The sequence below is a fragment of the Xenopus tropicalis genome, chromosome 4 (genome assembly GCF_000004195.4).
Source record: "Xenopus tropicalis strain Nigerian chromosome 4, UCB_Xtro_10.0, whole genome shotgun sequence".
NCBI classification, from domain to species: domain Eukaryota; kingdom Metazoa; phylum Chordata; class Amphibia; order Anura; family Pipidae; genus Xenopus; species Xenopus tropicalis.
In genome coordinates, this window is record NC_030680.2 from 23,076,165 (window position 1) to 23,097,648 (window position 21,484).

At 43.2% G+C, this 21,484-nt stretch overlaps 1 protein-coding gene across 1 annotated transcript in view; it reads left to right on the forward strand.

The window, feature by feature from the left end:
- The window catches only part of b4galnt4 (beta-1,4-N-acetyl-galactosaminyl transferase 4), a 43,293-nt gene that overhangs the window by 11,943 nt on the left and 9,866 nt on the right, over positions 1-21,484 (forward strand). Inside the window, 14 exon segments of the mRNA NM_001097200.1 lie at positions 456-559; positions 634-726; positions 2,977-3,072; positions 3,161-3,251; positions 6,459-6,559; positions 7,673-7,740; positions 11,260-11,338; positions 12,439-12,505; positions 12,590-12,730; positions 13,710-13,819; positions 14,207-14,307; positions 14,470-14,546; positions 18,401-19,532; positions 20,069-20,364. Of these exon segments, the coding sequence (NP_001090669.1) occupies positions 456-559; positions 634-726; positions 2,977-3,072; positions 3,161-3,251; positions 6,459-6,559; positions 7,673-7,740; positions 11,260-11,338; positions 12,439-12,505; positions 12,590-12,730; positions 13,710-13,819; positions 14,207-14,307; positions 14,470-14,546; positions 18,401-19,532; positions 20,069-20,364 (2,556 nt within the window).

Below are 21,484 nucleotides of genomic sequence, written 5' to 3' on the forward strand. Positions count from 1 at the left end.
TGTTTATATTGCTCCATTAACCACCTACCTGCTAATCAGTTAACTGTTAACTGCCCATATCCCATTTTTTGGCTTTTCATGAAATGTCTCTGTGTGTCTTGGGTCCTTATGGCAGTTCATGTGGAGTCCATGCAATATAAGCAGCACAGAACATAAGAACGCTGCATTTCTATTTGCTGTTTCTGAGATTCATTACATACGACTTTTGAGAGTGTCATACAAAGCAAAATTTATCTTGCAGGTTGCTGCATGGATTCCATTAATTAGTATTGACCTGTAATGATTATAGGGGTACCACCACTAATAAGTTATAATGGATATAACCGAGGCAATAAATATTTGTTGCCTCTCTATTCCAGTGGGAAGCAGTAAGGCGGTATGGCTTATTAAACGGGAGACATGCTGTTTTGCTCCAGTAAGCATGAAGAACAGATTGTTGTCTTTTTCCTATATAGATGGTGAGAGAGCGGAGGGAACAGACCATGCACGTAAAACAGGACGGGCCCAGGTTTTCCTTGCTCATTCTCAGGCTGGAGATTCTAGCGAGGAGGCTCCCACGGTAAGACCTGAATATATTGCATAGAACACTGGGCACTTTGTGGTTTCCTCTACTGATAACCCATACCTCTGCAGCCTGATGCCCTGGTTTGGAAGAGAGAACGTAAATGGAAGCCCAGCGAGCGTGGGTTTAACCTCACTGATACCCCTTTGCCCTGGGATGAGAAGGTTAGTGCTTTTATTTGTGTTACATGATGGAGTAGTGAACTGTAAAGCAAATACTGCAAGCAAGCCGATACTGGTAATGCAATTATCTGTTCTTCGTCTCCTCCCTTCCCATGGGTTTTCCTACCATTTAGTTTTCCTAAAATAGAAGATAAAGTATTAGGGCACAGCTTGCTGTGTGTATAGAAAATTCCATTTCTGCATTTTGTTCCTATGTGTGGAGAATATGTTGGCGCTATATAAATAAAGGATAAGATAACGAATAATGTACCCCCTGTTGTAACAATAAGGATATTCGAATTACCAATTAGTCTCATGACCGGTGGTGTAACGTACCTGTGTTGGGCCCCCAAATCTTACACTCAGAGCCTTCCCTTGCGCCATTCCTGCTGGTCGCTGTCTTTCCACCTACCTGTGCATGCTTACTCCATGGGGGGCAATAGTAAAGAAAGTGTAAGTAAGATCAAAGTAAAAACACATATAGCAGATACGGCTCCAGCTCCAGGCCCCCCACTTCCCTGTGCAAAAGGGGGTACATTACTTGTTATTATACACGTTGAGTTGATTCATGGAACAGAAGTTACATCACCAGGCTCCGGTTATAACTGATAACATCACTAAGCACCTTATATAATGAATAATGTTACATAGTTACATAGTTACATAGTTACATAGGGTTGAAAAAAGACCAGTGTCCATCAAGTTCAACCCATCCAAGTAAACCCAGCACACTTAACCCACACCTACCAATCTATACACTCACATACATACACTATATATACAACCACTAGTACTAACTGTAGATATTAGTATCACAATAGCCTTGGATATTCTGATTGATCAAGAACTCATCCAGGCCCCTCTTAAAGGCATTAACAGAATCTGCCATTACCACATCACTAGGAAGGGCATTCCATAACCTCACTGCCCTCACCGTGAAAAACCACCTACGCTGCTTCAAATGGAAGCTCCTTTCCTCTAATCTAAAGGGGTGACCTCTGGTGCTTTGATTGTTTTTATGGGAAAAAAGAACATCCCCCAACTGCCTATAATCCCCTCTAATGTACTTGTACAGAGTAATCATGTACCCCCCTATTGTAAAATATAGGGATATTATAAGTCACGGAGAAGCTCCGTGACCATATAAAAGCAGAAGGCCGAAGGCCGAGTACTTTTATACAGGTTATAGAACTCTGAGGTGACTTCTAATATCAATATTTTACAACAGGGGGTACTCCATTTATTATAATATGCAAGTTTTAGTGAGTCATGTGACAGAAATTACATCACTAAGCTGCCATTATAACTGATGACATCATTAAGCACTGTTTAAGGATATAATTCACAGTTTGGTCCCATAGGGAACATAATTTACAGGATATTCATGGCTCTTGTGTATTAGGACTATTAGACAAGTAATATTATTATGTGTATATCAGGGATGTGCAAGGAGTGGGGGTGTATTCTGTGAAGCACCTTATACTCACACAGTGGAGTTTATCACAGTTTCAGCCAATGTTTCACCTTGTACTGTGAAAAGGAATGAAAGTGGCACCTCTGTGATTCTCAGTAATAGCAGAACTTCAGGCTGTTGACTGTAGCCAGGTCTCAGCAGCATGACATTATACAGTACACATTTACCTGATCCTAGGGTAATAACTGCTTATTTGGGCAATAGGCACGGTTTGGAAAGTAGTTCCCCAAGGGTGACTATTCCCTTTAGGGCTCTGGCACACGAGGAGATTTGTCGCCTGCGTTTTTTCCCCCTGGCGCTTTGGCGACAAGTCGCCACGACAATACCCACGAAGAGATTTCATGCAAGTTGAGCTCCAGGTGATCTGCTACCCATGGTACACTCAACAGTTAACCCCCCCTCATGTTTACTCAAGTCGCTCAGAAAAGGGTCTGTGTGCGATTTGAAACAGCAGGCGACTTGAAGTAGCCTCGTATGTTTTGACGCTGGCGATTTCCATTGATTTAGCATTGGCGTCTTGTCGCTCGTCTTGTCGCCAAATCGCTCTTTTAAAAATCGCCGGCGACAAATCTCCTTGTGTGCCAGAGCCCTTACACTTGTTCTGTTCACACACTTAGCTGTGACTTTAATGGAGATATATAGTTGCATGTCGAACACTACTGATAATAAGCATTAATTGTCCTTCCCCTTTGTATTCATGCCAAACCTCTTCTGTTGTCCCTCATCTTTCTGGAATCCACCCACTCCTGCCACCGTTTTTTCTTTCTCTCTCCAAACAGTATAAAGGCAAAGTGAACCTCCATGTGTTTGAGGACTGGTGTGGGGGATCCGTGCTGCTCTTAAAGACTAACCTGCATTTCCCTTTGTACCCTCATGTGAGTGCCGCCTTTTAGCCCTGCCCAAACCCCCCAAATGACTCTTGCTTCAGTACCTATACTTCTTGGTATCCTTCTGCTTCCACAGACTCGTACTACAGTCACCAAGCTTGCAGTGTCACCCAAGTGGAAGAATTATGGACTGCGGCTGTTTGGTTACATACACCCCTACAAAGATGGTGAGTTACTTTGGGAACCTTACCTACCTGTCTTTAAAATAATGTTTTATTAGCCGTACAGCATGGTGCCACATTACTGACTCCTTATCCAGAAAACCCCAAGGTCCAAGCATTCTGCTTTATAGATGCCATAATTGTGTTTAGGGATGCGCTGAATACACAATTTTAGGATCCGGCCAAACCCCAAATCCTTTGCAAAAGATTTGTCCAAATATACAAATTAGGACAAGGAAGGGTTAAAGACAACTGTGCGGTGAAAAAATTTCAACTTGTTAAGTGACAAAAAGTCCTGTGTTTTAAGGATTCGGTTCAGCCAGAAGCATGGATTTGGCCCAATCCTGCTGAGTCCAAATTCTGAACTGAATCCTGGATTCCTGCTTGTGTTTACTTACAAAGATATAAAGGACGAGGACACCTGAATTTATTGGGGAGGTTCCCCCCCCCACCTTAAGTGGATTTAAGCTTTTTTTCGGGACGGTACCAGACAAAAGCAATTCAGCGCTGTACAACCATTCTACTTACATTTAAACGCCCATCCTTGGCTTTTAAAGAAACATTACGAGATTTTTGCCATTTGCAAGCATAGAAACAATGTGAATTAGGCAGTATTGTGAGGAGGAATAGTGACACAGTTTTATTTCTTGGTACCCATGTGACTGCCTCTTCTTCCTTTGTGGCAAAAATACAAATAGAAAAACAAAGGCCGCTCTTGTTATGCTTAAAGAAAACCAGAGCAATCACCACAAAAGCGGGCAGAATATGCAGATGAGTGGAAGAAATGAGAAAGATTAGCCGAAGCAGAGGAAGTGAAACTAAGGAAACTTTAGAACTGAAACATTTCTTTACATTATGATTGCTCATTTACTAAAGCTGCCCATACACAGGCTGATATTGCCTTCCCGCTTGTTGTCGGATGTAAGGCTGAAGCCACACAGGGCAGCTTCTTAGCTTGCAGATAAACACAAGTCGAGAATCCACCGCTATGCTATAAAAATATAACTGTGTGCCTACGCCTAGAGCCCTTGTGTCGGCCCGGGTACAGGTAGCACAAAAATACCGGCACAACAGGACTTAACTTAAGCAGGATAAACCCTGCTGATTTTTATAGTAGCAAACTATATATATATATAAAGACATATGGCTTGCTACTATTAAAAATCAGCAGGGTTTATCCCGCTTAAATTAAGTCCTGTTGTGCCGGTATTTTTGTGCTATTTGGTGGTGGAGAGTGCTGGAGTCTCTCCTAATACTGTGCACCAGGCGGAACAGAGTGGAAAGGCCAGGGTGTGCTGGTGAGTGTGGATTGGCCCGGGTACGGGCGCATGTAGCGGAATTCAGTGAATACGGTGCATACTCGAGCAGTTGTGTGCCTGCACCCAGGCTGATGCACTCCCTCCCACTTTAGGCACAACAATAAGTTTTTGAAGCATCTGGGCTATTTCTCGGCCTGTGTTTATCTGCAGGCTGACAGTTTGCCCCGTGTGGCTTCAGTTTAAAATTCCAAAATGATGGTTTCCCAGCTGATATCTGGTTTAACAGACTGGCTGTTGAGTAAAGAAGGTATCAGGCCATGGATATGGTCTCTCTGTAGAATCTGATCTTAATTAGCAAAAGGTAATTATTGACTGGTAACTATAGGTTATTCTGATGGATCACTGTAGAACCCATATTCTCATATGATAACCTATATCACAGTAAATAGTTACATTTTTATAACTGTTAGATTAAACACTATTCTTCCCATGATGATCTCTTGGGGCCATCTTCCTGCATCTGTTTCCAGCCCCATCAGGGCTGCCATTAGCGAGGGGGACACTGGGGGAGTCCCATGGTAATGGGGAACTGGGGGAGTCCCATGGTAATGGGGAACTGGGGGAGTCCCATGGTAATGGGGGACTGGGGGATTCCCATGGTAATGGGGGACTGGGGGAGTCCCATGGTAATGGGGGACTGGGGGAGTTCCATGGTAATGGGGGACTGGGGGAGTTCCATGGTAATGGGGGACTGAGGAAGTTCCATGGTAATGGGGGACTGGACTGGGGGAGTCCCATGGTAATGGGGGACTGGACTGGGGGAGTCCCATGGTAATGGGGGACTGGACTGGGGGAGTCCCATGGTAATGGGGGACTGGACTGGGGGAGTCCCATGGTAATGGGGGACTGGACTGAGGGAGTCCCATGGTAATGGGGGACTGGACTGAGGGAGTTCCATGGTAATGGGGGACTGGACTGAGGGAGTCCCAGGGTAATGGGGGACTGGACTGAGGGAGTCCCAGGGTAATGGGAAGACTGGGGGAGTCCCATGGTAATTGGGCACCAGGGTAATGGGATACTGAAAAAAACAATAATCCAGAATGATGGAATGCAGAATCTGCAGAGCTGAGCAGTGAGTGAGTGTATTAGTATTGGTACTAGTGGTTGTATTTATAGTTTATGTATGTGAGTGTATAGATTGGTAGGTGTGGGTTAGGTGTGCTGGGTTTACTTGGATGGGTTGAACTTGATGGACACTGGTCTTTTTTCAACCCTATGTAACTATGTAACTATGAGTGAGTCAGGGGCACGTTGGGCCAGGATGTGGCAGGGTATGTAGTCACACATAAGCACTTTTTCTTAAAACAAAGCAGGGCATAGCAGGGCACACCAATTAAGGGGCCTGGTCAGGCAGAGGGCTAAGAACCTAAAAATACTACTCTCTTCATCATACTAACAGTTAATTTAAAGGTTTACAGCCTCTTTAAATTGGTATTTTGCCTTTAAGTTAACGTTTAGAATAGAATAGTGCTATTTTTGCAGCTTTTCAATTGATCTTTTTTTAGTTAATGATTTGCCTCTTCTTTTTCTTTCCAATTTCAAAAAGGGGGTCACTGACAGCAGCCATAAAACTTGTATTCCTTGAGGCTACAAATGTATTGTTATTGTTACCTTGTGATACTTCTCCTCTTCAGGCCCTCTCCTATTCATATTTTAATTTCTCATTTAAACCTCTACCTGGTTGCTAGGGTAAATTGGACCTTAGTAACTAGAATATGCTAAATAGTTAAGAAAAAAACATTACAAATGAAATCCAGTTACAGGTTGGCTCAGTATATCAGTAATTTGAAGGTGAGCTACCCTGTTAGGAAGCTGTGCAGTTTCCTTAGCCTTGGTGTTGCTATGGTTGTCTTTTTGCTACTTTTTTCTCATTCCGGACTTATTTCCCTTTCAGGCGACTTCCAGTTTGCGGTGGCATCAGAGGATAATTCTGAGTTCTGGCTTAGCAGCGAGGAAAGCCCCTCTAGCGCTCAGCTTATAGCATATGTAGGAAAGGTAAGTTGAATTGAGGTGCCTACCTGTAGGGATGTGACATAGGGCTTCAGTGGCTGATATATAAATTAAATGACATGGAATGGACGGATGAAAGAGTTAAATAGTAATTGGGCAATACACAAAGGTTCCACACTACCATAACCAGAAACATCCAACTTGCAGCCCCCAACTTTAAACCAAAGGCTGTGGGTGAGATGTAGGGAGCTCTAGTTTAATAACTGCAGTCTAACAACATTACAGTGTGTCATTTGTAGTTTTCCCAAGGGCACGTTGTTACCAATAGGACCCTTTGAAAGCTACAGCACAAGGGCAAATACCACCATTTAACTACCCTAAATCTGATAATGTCCAAGTGAGAGTAAAGCTGGCCATCCACGCACCGATAATATCATACGAAACCTCGTTTTGTACGATATTCGGTGCGTGTATGGCAAGTTGGGCGGGTTAAAAGATTTTGATCGGGCACCATAGAAGGCGCCTGAGCAAAATCTGCCTTCAGTGCTGAATCGGCAGAAGGAGGTAGAAATCCTATTGTTTCTGCCTCCATATCTGCCGTTTCAGCTCTGAACGTTAGTGGCGGATTGGAACGATCTTTCGTGCGACCATCAGCTCGAAAATCACCACGTGTGGGGCCACCTTAATGGCTGGAACAATGGCACAAATAAAGGCAAGACACACTGAATTCTCAGTCAGTCCACAAAGAATTCTGTGTGCCTTCTCCCTTTATCTGTCATAGATAGTGGTGTGAAGCAACCTGTGATTCAGGAGCACCGGCGTGAATGAAGGAGGTAGTATGAGCAAGACTAGAATTATGCAGAGACAGCATATTCTAAATGCATCATGCCGGCCAGTTCATGATGAATCAGCACATGAGGAAGTTAATAAAGGAGCTGCAGCTTCGCTTCCTGTAGCTCTGATCGTCTATGCGCTTTGCTCATATGATTGAAACAATAAGAAGCCAGCAGTAATGTATGTGGCTTTTCATATACTCTCTGTCCATTTGCCCATAAGCCGCTTGGGAGAGAGTGGACCAAGTCAGCCTGTAGGAGAATACTACTCGGGGTTTGATGTGTTGTGGTGAAAATGATGTTTCCTCTTTTCCCGCGTGTATAGAGTGGCTCAGAGTGGACAGCACCAGGGGAATTCACAAAGTTCAGTTCTCAAGTGTCCAAGCCAATCCGGTAAGAGTTGTCATTTCAATTCCCTGCTGTGCTGAACCTGCCAGTGTACCTATCTCTCAGCATTATCCCAGGGGGAACACCATGCACACATTAGCTGCACCCGTGCCTTCCCTGTGTGCTGTACCAGGCCAACAGGAACATACAATGTGTAATATAATCAAATGAGACTTCTACAGCTCTTGCATTGTAATAATGTTAAAAAAATGGCGTAATTTCCTTTCTGCTAAGCAGTATTATATGCATAGAATTAAGATCATCCGCTCATTATAGGAAAACACCGGTTTTTGGAGAAAATAGAATTACCATTATTCACATAATTATACAATGATCCACAGGGCTGTCATCAGGATGGGAAGGGGGCACTGTTGTGCTCGGGCAGGTGAAATCTTCTTCCAAATGGGGCCCTGGCCGCATCAAGAAAGTTACGCAAATTGCGAAGTTACGTAGAAAGTTGCATCAAATTTACATAATTTATGGCAAAAACTGCTCAGAAACTTAAGTAACTTGTCTAGACACTTGTCTTAGACTTGCATATCAAGCAAAACACAATGCAGAGAAGCTTGATGGGGCAGGAAGGGGCAAACTCCATTGAATTAAACATTTTAAAGTAATACTGTCTTGGGAAAGCTTGTTTTTTTCAAAATGCATTAGTTAATAGAGCTTCTCCAGCAGAATCCTGCATTGAACAATGGGAAGGGAGCAAGATGCTCCCAGTAGGTATCAGAATTGCACTCAATAGTAAGAAATCCAAGTCCAGCTTGGGACTCCTCCAGTTACATGGGAGTAGGAGAAACAATAGGCTAGCTGGCTCCTTCTGAAAGCTCAGACTCAGGCACAATGCACTGAGATGGCGCCTACACACCAATATTACAGCTAAAATAAATACATTTGTTGGTTTAAGAATAAAATGTTAAATAGTTGAGTGAATTATTTGCTATGTAAACAGTGTAATTTACTTATTAGCACATTAATTATTTTAACTATTTATATGAACTGCTTATTAGAGCATAACGTCAACTGTTTATATTGGGAGCCATTTACTGAATTATATGAGCATTATATGAACTGGCCAGCATAGCAAATGACTAATTATTGGGCCCACAGCAACATTATTGTGTCCCTACACTTACATAATTTACATTTCTTATGCCAAACTTATGTAATTTACTTAAGAACTCCACTGACCCCCCAAGTTAAAAGATTGATTGATTTATTAGCACATTCATGATTTTTACTATTTTTATGAACTATTACTGACTAGTTATTGGGCACCACATCAAGATCATTGGGCCCCTAACTTAAAACAAAAACTTACGTAACTTCCATATCAACCAATGACAGAACAGAAGCAGAAAGGAGTGTAGGGTTTAAACTAAGGGCAAACTCCACTGATCCCCATTGAACTGACCATTAAGTAGGACATTAATCAATAAAACTCTTTATAGGAACTGCTTTATTATACAGTAAATGTGGCTGTTTATATTCCATACACAAGTGCAAGGCCAAATTTTTGGTACTGTGTGCTTGTGTTTATAGGGGCCCCATATAAATAACTTGTATGCGGTGCCAACGTTTCTGATGGCAGCACTGAACTATTTGCCATTAGCCCTCCTTTCCATCCCCTTTTGCCAGGCTCCCCTGCTCCATCTTTCTTACCAGTTGCCCCTCGAGACACAGGATTTATTGTGCCTGTGCAGAGCTTTCACTATCTATGTCGCCAATCCACATGGCATGCTGGGCGAGTGAGGAATCCAAACAGTTCAGAAGTTTCTCTGCCTCCTGTAGATGAGGAGAAAATCCTTCTAACTTCCTATCCAGAGCAGCAAGGGCATTCCCAAGGGAACATAGACGCTCCTCCAGTGGATCCCAGTGTTCCCTCACCCCTTCAGGCTTTAAGGAATCCACATTTAGAAAATCCTCATATGGGGTGTCCAAGGACATAGAGGCTGTGCTCAAAGTGTCCCAGTCAAAAGTGTCTGTTCCAAAAATTGTAGGATCCATGTCTTCTGTGCCAGCTAATATCATTGGAAAGACATTTATGCCAACTGTGCCAAGGGCTAGGGAAGCTATATTCACTGCACCAATCTCCAGCCACTTGACACTTTCTGGATCTCGGTGCCAGTTGACATCTGGCGTAGAATGTACAGCAGGGGTTATAATGTGTGTTCCCACCAAGCCCAAATTCACTGTATGTACATGTAAGTGCCCAGTGCCATCTTGGGAAAACCCAATGGGCTGCTTGTCCCCTGATGCATTATTGTGCTGGAAGCAGCTATCGTCACTGAGTAACTTGCCAGCCCAAGCAGTTCTCGATGCCATGGCTTCTACCTGCTGATTTTCCTGACCCACATATTCGCTGAGATCAGCGTTGCAGGTAGCTGCCCCCGTCATCTCTGCTTCTATATTTAGCATTGTAGCATCACTGAATTCCATGTTGCTGTCGGCTGTACTTTGCTTCACAAATTCTGCACCTAATAGCAAGGAAATACCGGTTTCCACATTGATAGCAGAGGCGTCCATTTCCAAGTCTGCACCTGTTGTCACAGAACAACTCAGATTCAAGTTGTCTCCATCTGTCCTACCCTGTAAGATATTGTTACCATTATTCTTCAGAAGCAACAAACAGTCCTGCCCCAGACTGACAGCGGGTGTTTTCTCCTCCAGTCCCTCTTCTGTCTGCCTTATGGCCACCTGATGGGACAAATCTGTGCCATTCTCTGAAATATGTATATTTGAAATCTGTAAATCCGTACGTGCTGTATCCATGGAATTGCATGACCTGCATTCATAATATCTCTCCACTTCTGTCAAATTTTTGGGGTCAGAACACGTCGGAGAATCCTCCATTAACCCTTAGATCCCAGACTCAAGCCGTTTGTTCCTACTGCCACAGTGCAGCAAAGTTCTTACTGCTTCTCATCACCGGTGACATTATTAGGGCAGTGTCTCTTTCCTTCTGTCACTTTTTACTTCTCGCCCTGTCTCTTGCCCTTGTTCCATAGTTATTTACGTCAGTAAATCCTCTTAGCCTGATTATGTGAGTGATGAACAGTGAGAGGATTGCACCTTATATGCATGTGTTTGCCAGGGTATGAACATGCTTAGATTACACCTCCTGGCCTAGGCCATTCATCTACAAGCATATATTGGGGTATGGGTGTTTGTTTAATGCACAAAGAATTGCATTCCTTTATAATTATATGGCAGTGAACATATGGGTGTTCAGAAATGGTCTGGTACTTCAGAACAAATTATAATCAATATCCAATTGCCTGACATTCACTAACAATAATAGCACAGATGGTATTGTATTTCTCCTGTGAATGGTTGAGCAATGTTGTACTTTCAGACGGATTGTTCAAGTATTGTAGCTTTCAAAAACCAGTTTGGCATTTCATTTTGATTATTCTAAGTGCACTCGACCAGTTCAAGCTCCTTGCTGATTGGTTGCGACGCATTACAGAATTTCTGCAACTCATTTGCCCAGTGTACGGCTTCTCACATTATCTTCTACCGTAGGTTAATGAGCTCTCGGCGCTATTATTTTGAGCTTCTTCACAAGCAGGACGATCATGGTTCTGATCATGTGGAAGTTGCGGTAAGCACACAAATAGTTTTTTATACACCACAGATATAGGAGTATGACTTGAAACAGGGGTTGTCTCGATGTTTTTGGTTCAAGTTGCCCTTGGAGGTCATATCTTTAGCGAGGACTCCCCTTAGCGCATAACAAGGTTACGGATATATGAAACATTGTCATATTAGCCATTTAGCTGTAGTTTCAACAACATAGCCAGTAAGCAGGCGCCCCATAACCCCCTCTATTTGACATTCATGCTAAGGTTCCAGGAGTATCTAGGAAAGCAGATAGGCATTCCATTTTAAATCTCACCCTAACCCCCCAGGGCAACCAGACATACAGTTTGGGAACAACTAAAAGGAATACAATAAATGACTGGAAACACTATGTTGAATTAAACAAATGATTCACCTTTAAAGCTAATTCTAAACAACTGCTTAATTGGTCTTCGTTATTTATTTGTTATAGTTTTTAAATTATTTGCCTTCTTCCAACTCTTGGCCGTTTTTAAATGGGGGTCACTGACCCCGGCAGCCAGAAAACTATTGCTCTGTGAGGCTACAATTGTATTGTTATTGTTACTTTTTGTAACTTTCTTTTCTATTCAGGCCCTCTCCTGTTTACATATCAGTCTCTTGTCCAAACCACTCCCTGGTTGCTAAGGTAACTTGGACCCCAGCAACCAGATCGCTGTGAAAATTCTAAACTGCAGAGCTCCTGAACTGAAAATGAAATAACTAAGAAACTACAAGTAGAGCATTACATTGTTTGAAAACATTTAATAGCGTTCTCTGCTTCCGTGCATAAGTGTCTTACTTGGTAGTCATGTGGTTGCATCTGTTTCTATCCTTAGCAACTGTATGGGTCACACTGGGAGTAATAATCCTTTAATCATATTCTTTCCACCAAAGCAGCAAGGAGAAGCCGTAGAAGCCACAGATGTTTAGGTTCTTAGAGATGTAAAGGTTGACTGCTTCTCATGATAATAACATGTGCAATATGCATCAGAATGAGCCTCCTTCCCAGCTTTAGCCAAATGTATGTGTTAGGGAGAAGGGAAAACACTACAAACACCTTCCATTTCCAATTAACATGTTGATTTTATTCTATTTTCCCAGTGGCGTTTGTCTCTTCCAGGCATGAAGTTTGAGATTGTGGATTCGGCCTACTTATCCCTCTACACAGGTACGGCCACTCTCAGTATAGATAATGTGCGGCGGCCACTGAGCTGGAAACACATTAGTGAATGTGAGCCTTTGCTTTTTGCAGATGAGACTGCTTTAAGAATGAACGAGGTGGCTCACATCCCACGCACTCTTTCTAGCCACACCAATCACCTCTGGGGAGGAGACAAGGAGCAGCCGGCTGCTGACATGCTGATTGAAGACCCCCGGGACAATTTTTTTATGAGTGAGCATTTTGGAGAGTAGAAACTCACATATCTTAATACACATGAACCGTGCTGCTGGGCTAGTTACTTACTTAGCACCAGGGCAGTGACACACACAATGTTTTAGAGTGATTCCTTCCTACTGGCACAATTATATAAGGGGAATAATGTACCCCCATTATAAAGTATAAGGATATTATAAGTCACCACCCATGTAAAGGCATGGGGCCACAGGGCTTTTATACAGGTCATGGTACTCCTCAATGACTTTTAATATTCTCATATTTAACAACTGGGGGTGCATTATTTGTTTGTACCATGAGTCATGTATTATCACAAAGCACTGATTATGATTGATGATATCACTAAGCACCTTTTATTAAGATATCATTTACATGATAATTATAGCTCTTGTGTATAATCTAAATTTATTGTCATGGGAAAACAGGTTTTTTTCAAAACGCTTAAGTTAATAGAGCTTCTCCAGCAGAATCCTGTATTGTAATCAAAAACACAAACAGATTTTTTTATATTTAATTTTGAAATGTCACATGGGGCTAGTCATATTCTTTATTTCCCAGGGTGCCACAGCCATGTGACCTGTGCTCTGATAAACTTCAGTCACACTTTACTGCTGAGCAGCAAGTTGGAGTGATATCCCCCCCCCCCCCCCTCCCCGCAGCCGATCAGCAGAACAATGGCAAGGGAGCAAGATAGCAGCTCCCAGTAGGTATCAGAATAGCACTCAATAGTAAGAAATCCAAGTCCGGCTTAGGACTCCTCCAGTTACATGGGAGTAGGAAAAACAATAGGTTAGCTGAAAGCAGTTCTAATGTGTAGCGCTGGCTCCTTCTGAAAGCTCAGTGGGATTCTCCACATCACAATTTCTCCCAGAATTTATCTTGCAAGGGTTAAGAAATTATTTACTAATTGGTTTCTTACCCGTATTTCTAGTTTGTACCATGCATTAACCCTATGATTTGTCATTTCCCTTCTCAGCACCACTGATTGAACAATCCAGATTGGAGAACGTGCTGGTCCCCTGCGCATATAGCCCTACATACGTAGTAAAGGATTTTCCAATTGCACGATACCAGGGCCTGCAGTTTGTAAGTTTTAACTCTTTGCATACCTGTGCTTTATTGATATTTTTTTTTTTTCATGAAAATGAACAAACTTATTGGAAAAGTAAACCCAGAACAATGTCACATGACTTTCATTTTTAGTGCAAAGATGGCCATTACATTATTTTAGTTTATTGAATATATTTAGAGAAGCGTTGCAGTGCATAGTCCGAATATGAGTGTAGTTGTAATTTATTTTTATTAGTAATATTAACAATGGGACACCTGACATTTCCTTTAAACTGATATAGGAAGGAGCTAAAATCTGCTGAAATCTGGCTGAGGCACAAAATCAATGAAACACAATATAGTGTTAGTAGTCTGTTTTATATTTACTTTGTTTTTTCTTATATTTTTGTTCTTCTATTATAGGTGTACCTCACGTTTGTATACCCCAATGACTTTACCCGCCTTACTCATATGGAAACAGAAAACAAATGCTTCTATCGAGAGTCCCCCATATACTTAGAAAAGTACGTTTATTATATTTCTTACCTCTTTCCTTCAGTTGGACTTCTCTCTTTTCCTCCCCAACACCCATGAAAACACTCCTGTATCCATTTGGCCCCATTTCTTATTGCATCCTTTCTCTATCGAAGGGGAAACTAAATCTCTCTTGCTGTATTCTTCAATAGGTTTGGGTTTTACAAGTACATGAAGATGGATGATGAAGAGTCTCCTCAAATACCATTTCTGTTCTTTAATCGCCAGAGTAAGTATAGGCCATTTCTCCTGTCCTGTTCCTGCCCATGTCTAGAAAGCCTGGTGCTCACACATTTATTCTGCCACGTTCCATTCATTTGTATGGGTGAGTGAAAGTGAAAGCCCACCCGTTAATAAATATGACTTTAAAAAGCCCATAGAAATGAATAGAAGGTGGTGGAATTTTACTCTAGTGGAAGCTCTAACTTCACTCTTTGATAAATATACTCCTAAGGCTTTACAGGATCACAGGATCCTATGCAGTTTATTGCATCAGTTAACTTCATCAACCCAGTTCATTAAGGCAGCCATACACAGACCAACTATGTACTGTATTCTATCCCTGACTCATTTGAACTATTTCCCACCCCCACATAGGCTCACAGTATCCTGCAACCCCTTCCTCACCTGGTTTCATTGTGAAGTGATGGATTCTGAGACTGCCAGCTCCCTCTGTCTCCCAAAGTGGGTGGTGCACAGATTATTTAGAAAGCAGAGGAACTTCATGTCCTAGAATCCAACACTTACTTCTCAACAGAACACGGTGGGGGGGGGATGCATGTCTCTGTTAACCTAAAGCTGTCCATACACTGTAAGATCTGCTTGTTTGGCGAGTGGATTTTATCCTGATGTGCCCACCTATGGGTCAGCGATATTGGGCTAATTTGATATAGGGCCAAACCATCAAATTAAAACAATTGGCATAGGCGCCGTTGGATTGGGGACCCAATCAATGAGCTGCTGTGGTCCCTGATCCAATGGAGAAATCAAACCTGCCTGATCAAAATCTTCCCAATTTCAGGCCAGATGTTGGATCGGGGAGGCCCATTGGTGCTGCCCATACGCTCTAAAGGACCGATATCGGTGGCTGAAATTGGCTCGTGTATGGCCACCTTTAGGGGTTTTGGAAAATTAAGGGACAAACTATTGTGCTTTCTTTTTAATGATAGGAATCAGGTATGAGTGTTAAAAAGAAAACAAATAAAAAAAAACAAAAAAACAAATGTTTATTTGTGGAGGTTCAGACATTGTTAATCACCTTTTCTACACAAGTCCAACTGAATAAGCTCATGTCAAAGGGAAAGAATGTTATTGCAGTCGGTGTCCTGGCCTTCATCACATTTAAACAAACCATTTCTAATGTACAAATGCTGCCAGACATCCCCATCATCACCACCAAGCCTGCAGCACTCAGCACCCTGCCCTTAATGTCTTGTTGTGCCACTGCCTACTTCCTGCATTCCCCACCCATTATATTCATAGGATCTATGGAACACATTGCTGTATGTGCTACCATCTGTTCTCCTGCTGAATTTGCCTGTTGTGAGGCACTGATGGAAGCTATATGCAAACCAAGTGCAGAGATTTGTCACCCGCTGTGGCCCAAATTTAACCGCAGGGCACAAATCTTCCCATGTATCATCACCAGAGGCGTATTTAGGCCCGGTGCTGCCACAGGAACCGGACCCAAATACGCCCCTATGTTAGTGCATGTGACGTCTCACCTGCGACCTTGTCACCCTCCTCCCCCAAAAAAAGGCACCTGAGGGCCACTCCCCCCCAAAAACATGCCACCCTAGGCACTGGCACTGGGTGCCTTAATATAAATACCCTTAAATCACCCTTAAACTAAACTTAAGGTATCCTGGATTCTGCATCTCACTGTTGTTCCCCTCATTGTATTGGGCAGAAAGGGATAAAACACGCTGCTTTCTACTGAATTTAGATTTACAAATAACTTTAAAATACTAAAAAGAACCTTCAGGAAAATGCTCTTACGTGCTGGAATGGCAAACAATTCCTACTATATTGAATCTTGTTCATTTTTTGTTTTCCAACTTTCCACCTAGTCAATAAATCTGCTCTGATGAACACAACGAAACATGATGAATTAATGGTGTCCATCTCCCCGAATGTGCCGATATGTTCACGGCACAAAATGTAACTGATTTGTTTTAGCACATCCACTTTTCCAATTTCATGCTCCGCAGATCACATTGACATGATCAGATGGAGTGCTGCGGTACAATGGGAAGAAACAATTTTTCTGCTCCTCTTTATCTTGATGGGCGGCCCATCAAAGCAACATCCAAGCAAAATACAGCTTCCAAAAAACCATGCACATGAAAGGATTGGCCATTTATAATATTTATGGGATTCCGCTGCCAAACTATGTTAATAATATCAGTACCAGCTGAGTAGCGCTTTAGCTGCCAAATGAAGCAGCATCGGGCTCTTTGCATCAGTTAGCTGGTACACTACATATGCCATTTCTCTTCCATAGTAATCTCTGCATAGACAAAATGTCCTAATGTCAGTAGTCACTGGCTTATTATTGAGTCCAGCTAGATACCGAGTCCTTGTAATGTCCATATGCTTATTTCCAGCATCCAAGTTCTAATCACACCCTGTTATATAAGTACTGCCATCTGCAAAGAACTAACCTTTTGCTTCTCTCATAGGCAGCAATAGCATTTCACACCTTATAAAGGCCAGACAAAGAGGCTTTCAGGCATATCTAATGGGCCAGTCGAAGGGGTAGTTGCACCATTTGGCCAATATGGAGTTGACAATTCCATTTGGCTCATTGGGTTTTATTACTGTGTGGAAGTGCTATCTCAGGCATGTCAAACCATTAACCAACAATAATAAAAATAATAATAAACAGTTACAAAGGGGGGGTGAAATAACTAGGGCATTTTCACTAAGGGCAGCATTGTTTCTGTGCAGGGACGTGCAACCGCCTCCCCATATAGCATGTGGTAAAGACAGGGCTGGTTTGTGCCCACCCCCCGCAGTGCTCGTGCACCACTAAAGCTGGCCATACACGCACCGATAATATCGCATGAAACCTCGTTTCGTACGATATTCGGTGCGTGCATGGCGAGTCGACCAATATCAGCAGCCTCCTGCGATATCGGTCAACTCGCCATGCACGCACCGAATATCGTACGAAACGAGGTTTCATACGATATTATCGGTGCGTGTATGGCCAGCTTTAGTCGACTCGCCAATCGGCCAGGTTAAAAGATTTTGATCGGGCGCCATAGAAGGCGCCTGAGCAAAATCAGCTTTAAATACCCCCCACGCATGCGCAGAACCGGCGCCGTCAGCATGTCGCGGACGTGCACGCTTTGACATGTACGTGCGCTTTGACACGCGCACCTGGATGCGTGTGCGCAAAGTCCCGCGGACAACGGGACGTGCGCACGCAATGGGGCGCGCAAGACCGGGACGCACAGGTGAGTACCCTTACACCCCGGTATTGCGGTATCTGAAAAATGAATATAGTTTAAAAAAAAAAAACATCGGTATTAAACGGTATATTGCCCAACCCTATGTATGGTAGCATTTAATCAGGTCTCAGAGGCTGGGGCCACATGCAGTTAAAAGGCAGAGAAGGACAAAAAAGTAGGGAAAGAGCTAACCCATGCAGTTCCAGGTCATGCAGATGACCCCCAGCACATGGTGTAGAACCCACCTTAAACTTGCCCTTTATAAGGATTTAACTAATGTAATCTATGACTTTAAGCCATTACATTTGTAATTAGCTCTCTCTTCCTATAATAAGTGCAACATATTTTAGCATTGCTGTAATGTATTAATAATTTTGAATTTGATTTATAACCCAAAACTATTTCAGACAGAGGTGTGTAAGTCTTATGAACTTATAGACTGCCAGCCCTGCACAGGAGCTGACCGGCGGGTTAATTTGGTGTAAAAAATAATCCCAATATTCTCTTGAATCTTCTTTCCTTTATCAAAGCAACAGTATATTTATTTTTTAACAATGTGACAATTTAATTATGTTTGTTTTATAGTAACCTACAATTTCAGCTTACCTAATGTTCGATCTCTTCTCAGACTTCATGGAGGAAGATGATGACGATGAGGAAGCACTGTTTGCGGGGGGTAAATTAAATCATAAGATTAAAGAAGATTTTACTGGAGACCCCATGCCGCCTAACACTGACCATATCCCCAGTAGTGAACCCCCTGCACCTACCTATAGAATAAATGCCAGCGCTGTGGCTAAAATACGTGGTCGGAGCTTACAGTGGGCAGCAAGGGAATATCCGCCATTAGGCCACAGAGGGCAAAGGAGACTGTTAATACCTACAGTGGAGGGACAAATTAAAAGAACTCAGCAGCGTCCCACAGATGGGACATTAGATGTGAGACTGATAAAGGAGCCAGAACATAGGACAACTGGTAAGTCAAAGAATGGACGGATGTCTGATGTAAGAAGAAAAGGCATAAAATCCGAGTTTAGAAACAGAGCTAGAAAATTAGATTCTGTAGCGGTTGGTCCAAAAACCGAGTTCACGGAAAAGCCAGAATTGCCAGAAATCAGGCCCACTGAAGGCGGCCACTTGGAGTCCATTACCAGTGAGGCAATACTTAAACAGAACCCGAAGGACACTTTACGAGTAAAAAATAAACATAAGCCAGAAAAGGTGTATGTGACACGCCTGCTATCTAAAGTAAGAAAGTCCCAAACATCCCGACTCTTACCTGGAATGCTGCTGCATAAACCTAAACCCCATCGCTCTCCTAGTCCTCATGCCCACTCACATGCCCCCCATACTCCCAAAGCCTCCCGTGGGGGCAGAAGGTCTAAGGCATGGAGTCTGCCTGATACCTCAGAACTGGGACTTTTCAGCTGGGAGGGACAGACTGAAAGGCCTGGAGCCCCAGTTCCAACCTCTCCTAGTCTACCTAATGGGCCGCCATCTCTTAGCGTGTCTTCAGAAGCTCCTGCAGAAGTGCAGGAGCAGGATTATAGCTATGAGGAAGAGGAGCCGCGGCAACGCTGGCCAGAGGATGCCATCAACTGGCAACGCACTTTCAGCGTGGGCACTGTCGACTTTGAGATGCTGCGGTCAGACTGGAATGACCTTCGCTGCAATGTGAGTGGCAACTTACAGCTGTCCGAGGCAGAAACAGTGGACTTGGTGGCACAATATATGGAGAAACTAAATGAGAAGAATGGCGGGTAAGTGAGCTGATATAAACTGATATATATAAAAACTGAAACTACATTGAGTACAGTGATCCGTTATTCGGAAACCCGTTATCCAGAGATCTCCGAATTACGGAAAGCCCATCTCCTATAGACTCCATTTATAGGGAATACCCTTGGTCCCGAGCATTCTGGATAAATGGGTCCTATACCTGTACATGGAAAATAGGTGGTAGCGTTTAGCCGTATATACATATGTATATATATATATATATATATATATAATAGAAAGAGCTAGAGAAAGAATAAGAAAGAAACTGAGAGAATGAGAGAGACAACATGAGAGAGAAAATGAGAATGTGAGAGAAAGAATGAGAGAGAGAATGAGAAAGAATGGTGGCCAATGCATGGCCAATGGCCCAGGTGCTTCCAAAAAGAAAGCATATCCACATGTAAATGATGAAGCACTTGTTGGACTTTAAAATGCATGCAAACATTTATTCCTTTCTACTGCTATATATGTATATAGTTCTGCTTCTTTTTTAATATTGAGTCTCTTTCCTTGCTAGTATATACACTTTGCTGCATATAATCAATGTGGAGAAGAGACGAGACTCTGCCAGAGGAAACCGCTACTTTATCGAGCTGGAGCTCCAGGAACGCAGCAGCAGGAAAGTGAGGCTGGCCGATTATGTGTACCTGCTACTGCACCGTGGAGCTGGGGGTGACAGCGATGAAAGCCCCCCAGCAGACACCCCAGAAGTCTCTCCCAGCCCTCAACTTCCCTTATACAGTAAACCCATCCTATGCCGGCCTGTGAGCCTTAACTGGAATCCTCGTGCAACTGTACATTTTGTAGTGCCAGGTGAGCTTTGCGGACAAACGGACAATGATGGGGGAATTTGGGCTTTACGGTTGCATATTTGTGTTGCAGATATAAGGGCTCACTTACTAATGTTGGACACGGGCAATATTTAGATTAGTGGGAGGCATCAGTAGGTTAATCTCTGATCAAATCGAGTTCCAACATAATCAAATGCTATTTGGTCAAGACTTGAGCCCAAACAAACTTAGCCCTTACTGCAAGCCACCTTAGTTATTCCCTTAAAGGAGAAGGAAAGGCTAGTAAAGAGTTAATATCAAGTTGCAGGCATACCTTCAGTTGTCTTAATAGTGCCCTTAAGTCTCCCCATATTTCACACGTTCAGAAGATCTGAAGCCAAACACGGAGAAAAAACGCTGAGCTGGGTAGAGAAGATTCCCATAATGCAACACTCCTTCCCAGACTTGGCGACTTGGGACTGTAGGCGGCGCATGCGCATTGCTCATTTTCAGAGACAGAAGAGAAGCAGGCGCGCTCCCCTCTTCTCCCCTCCCTCCCCTTCACTGGCCCCTGTGACACGGAGGAAGCAGTAGCCGAAAACAACAGGCGAGCGCTGCGGATAGCTGCTGGTAGCGGCGGGGGGTTGCCACCTTCTTTGGAAAAACTCATTCTTTATAACGTGGAAGGTAGATGGGAAAATTTGGAACTGTATTATAAGAGAAACTGACCGAAATGAATGTACTGGATAGTGTACGTATGAGGACATCCTATGGCAATTAGATTAACCCACATGCGACTTTCACTTTGCAGGTTCTTGGTTATTAGAACATGTGCACCTCAGGCCTTATCCATCCTAACTTTGCTGTCAGCCCTTCTGCAGTCCTCTTTCCTCCTCACAATAATGCTCTCCCGGACCCTATCCCTAAACGTGTAATCTTAGTGTCAAGGTGGAGGATGGAGCATGGAGGCAGATGACAGCATATAGAGGAGACCTGCCCCTTGTGGTAGGACTCCTGAGCCTGATTTTAATTAGCTTGAAATAGCAGAACAAATCATATGTGTGACAGAGTGACAGAGCAGTACGAGGCTGGCACAGGGTGGGAAGGCGACTGACTGGACAGTAGAGCCGAGCGGGGGAAATCCAAGATGGCGGCCGTGTCTG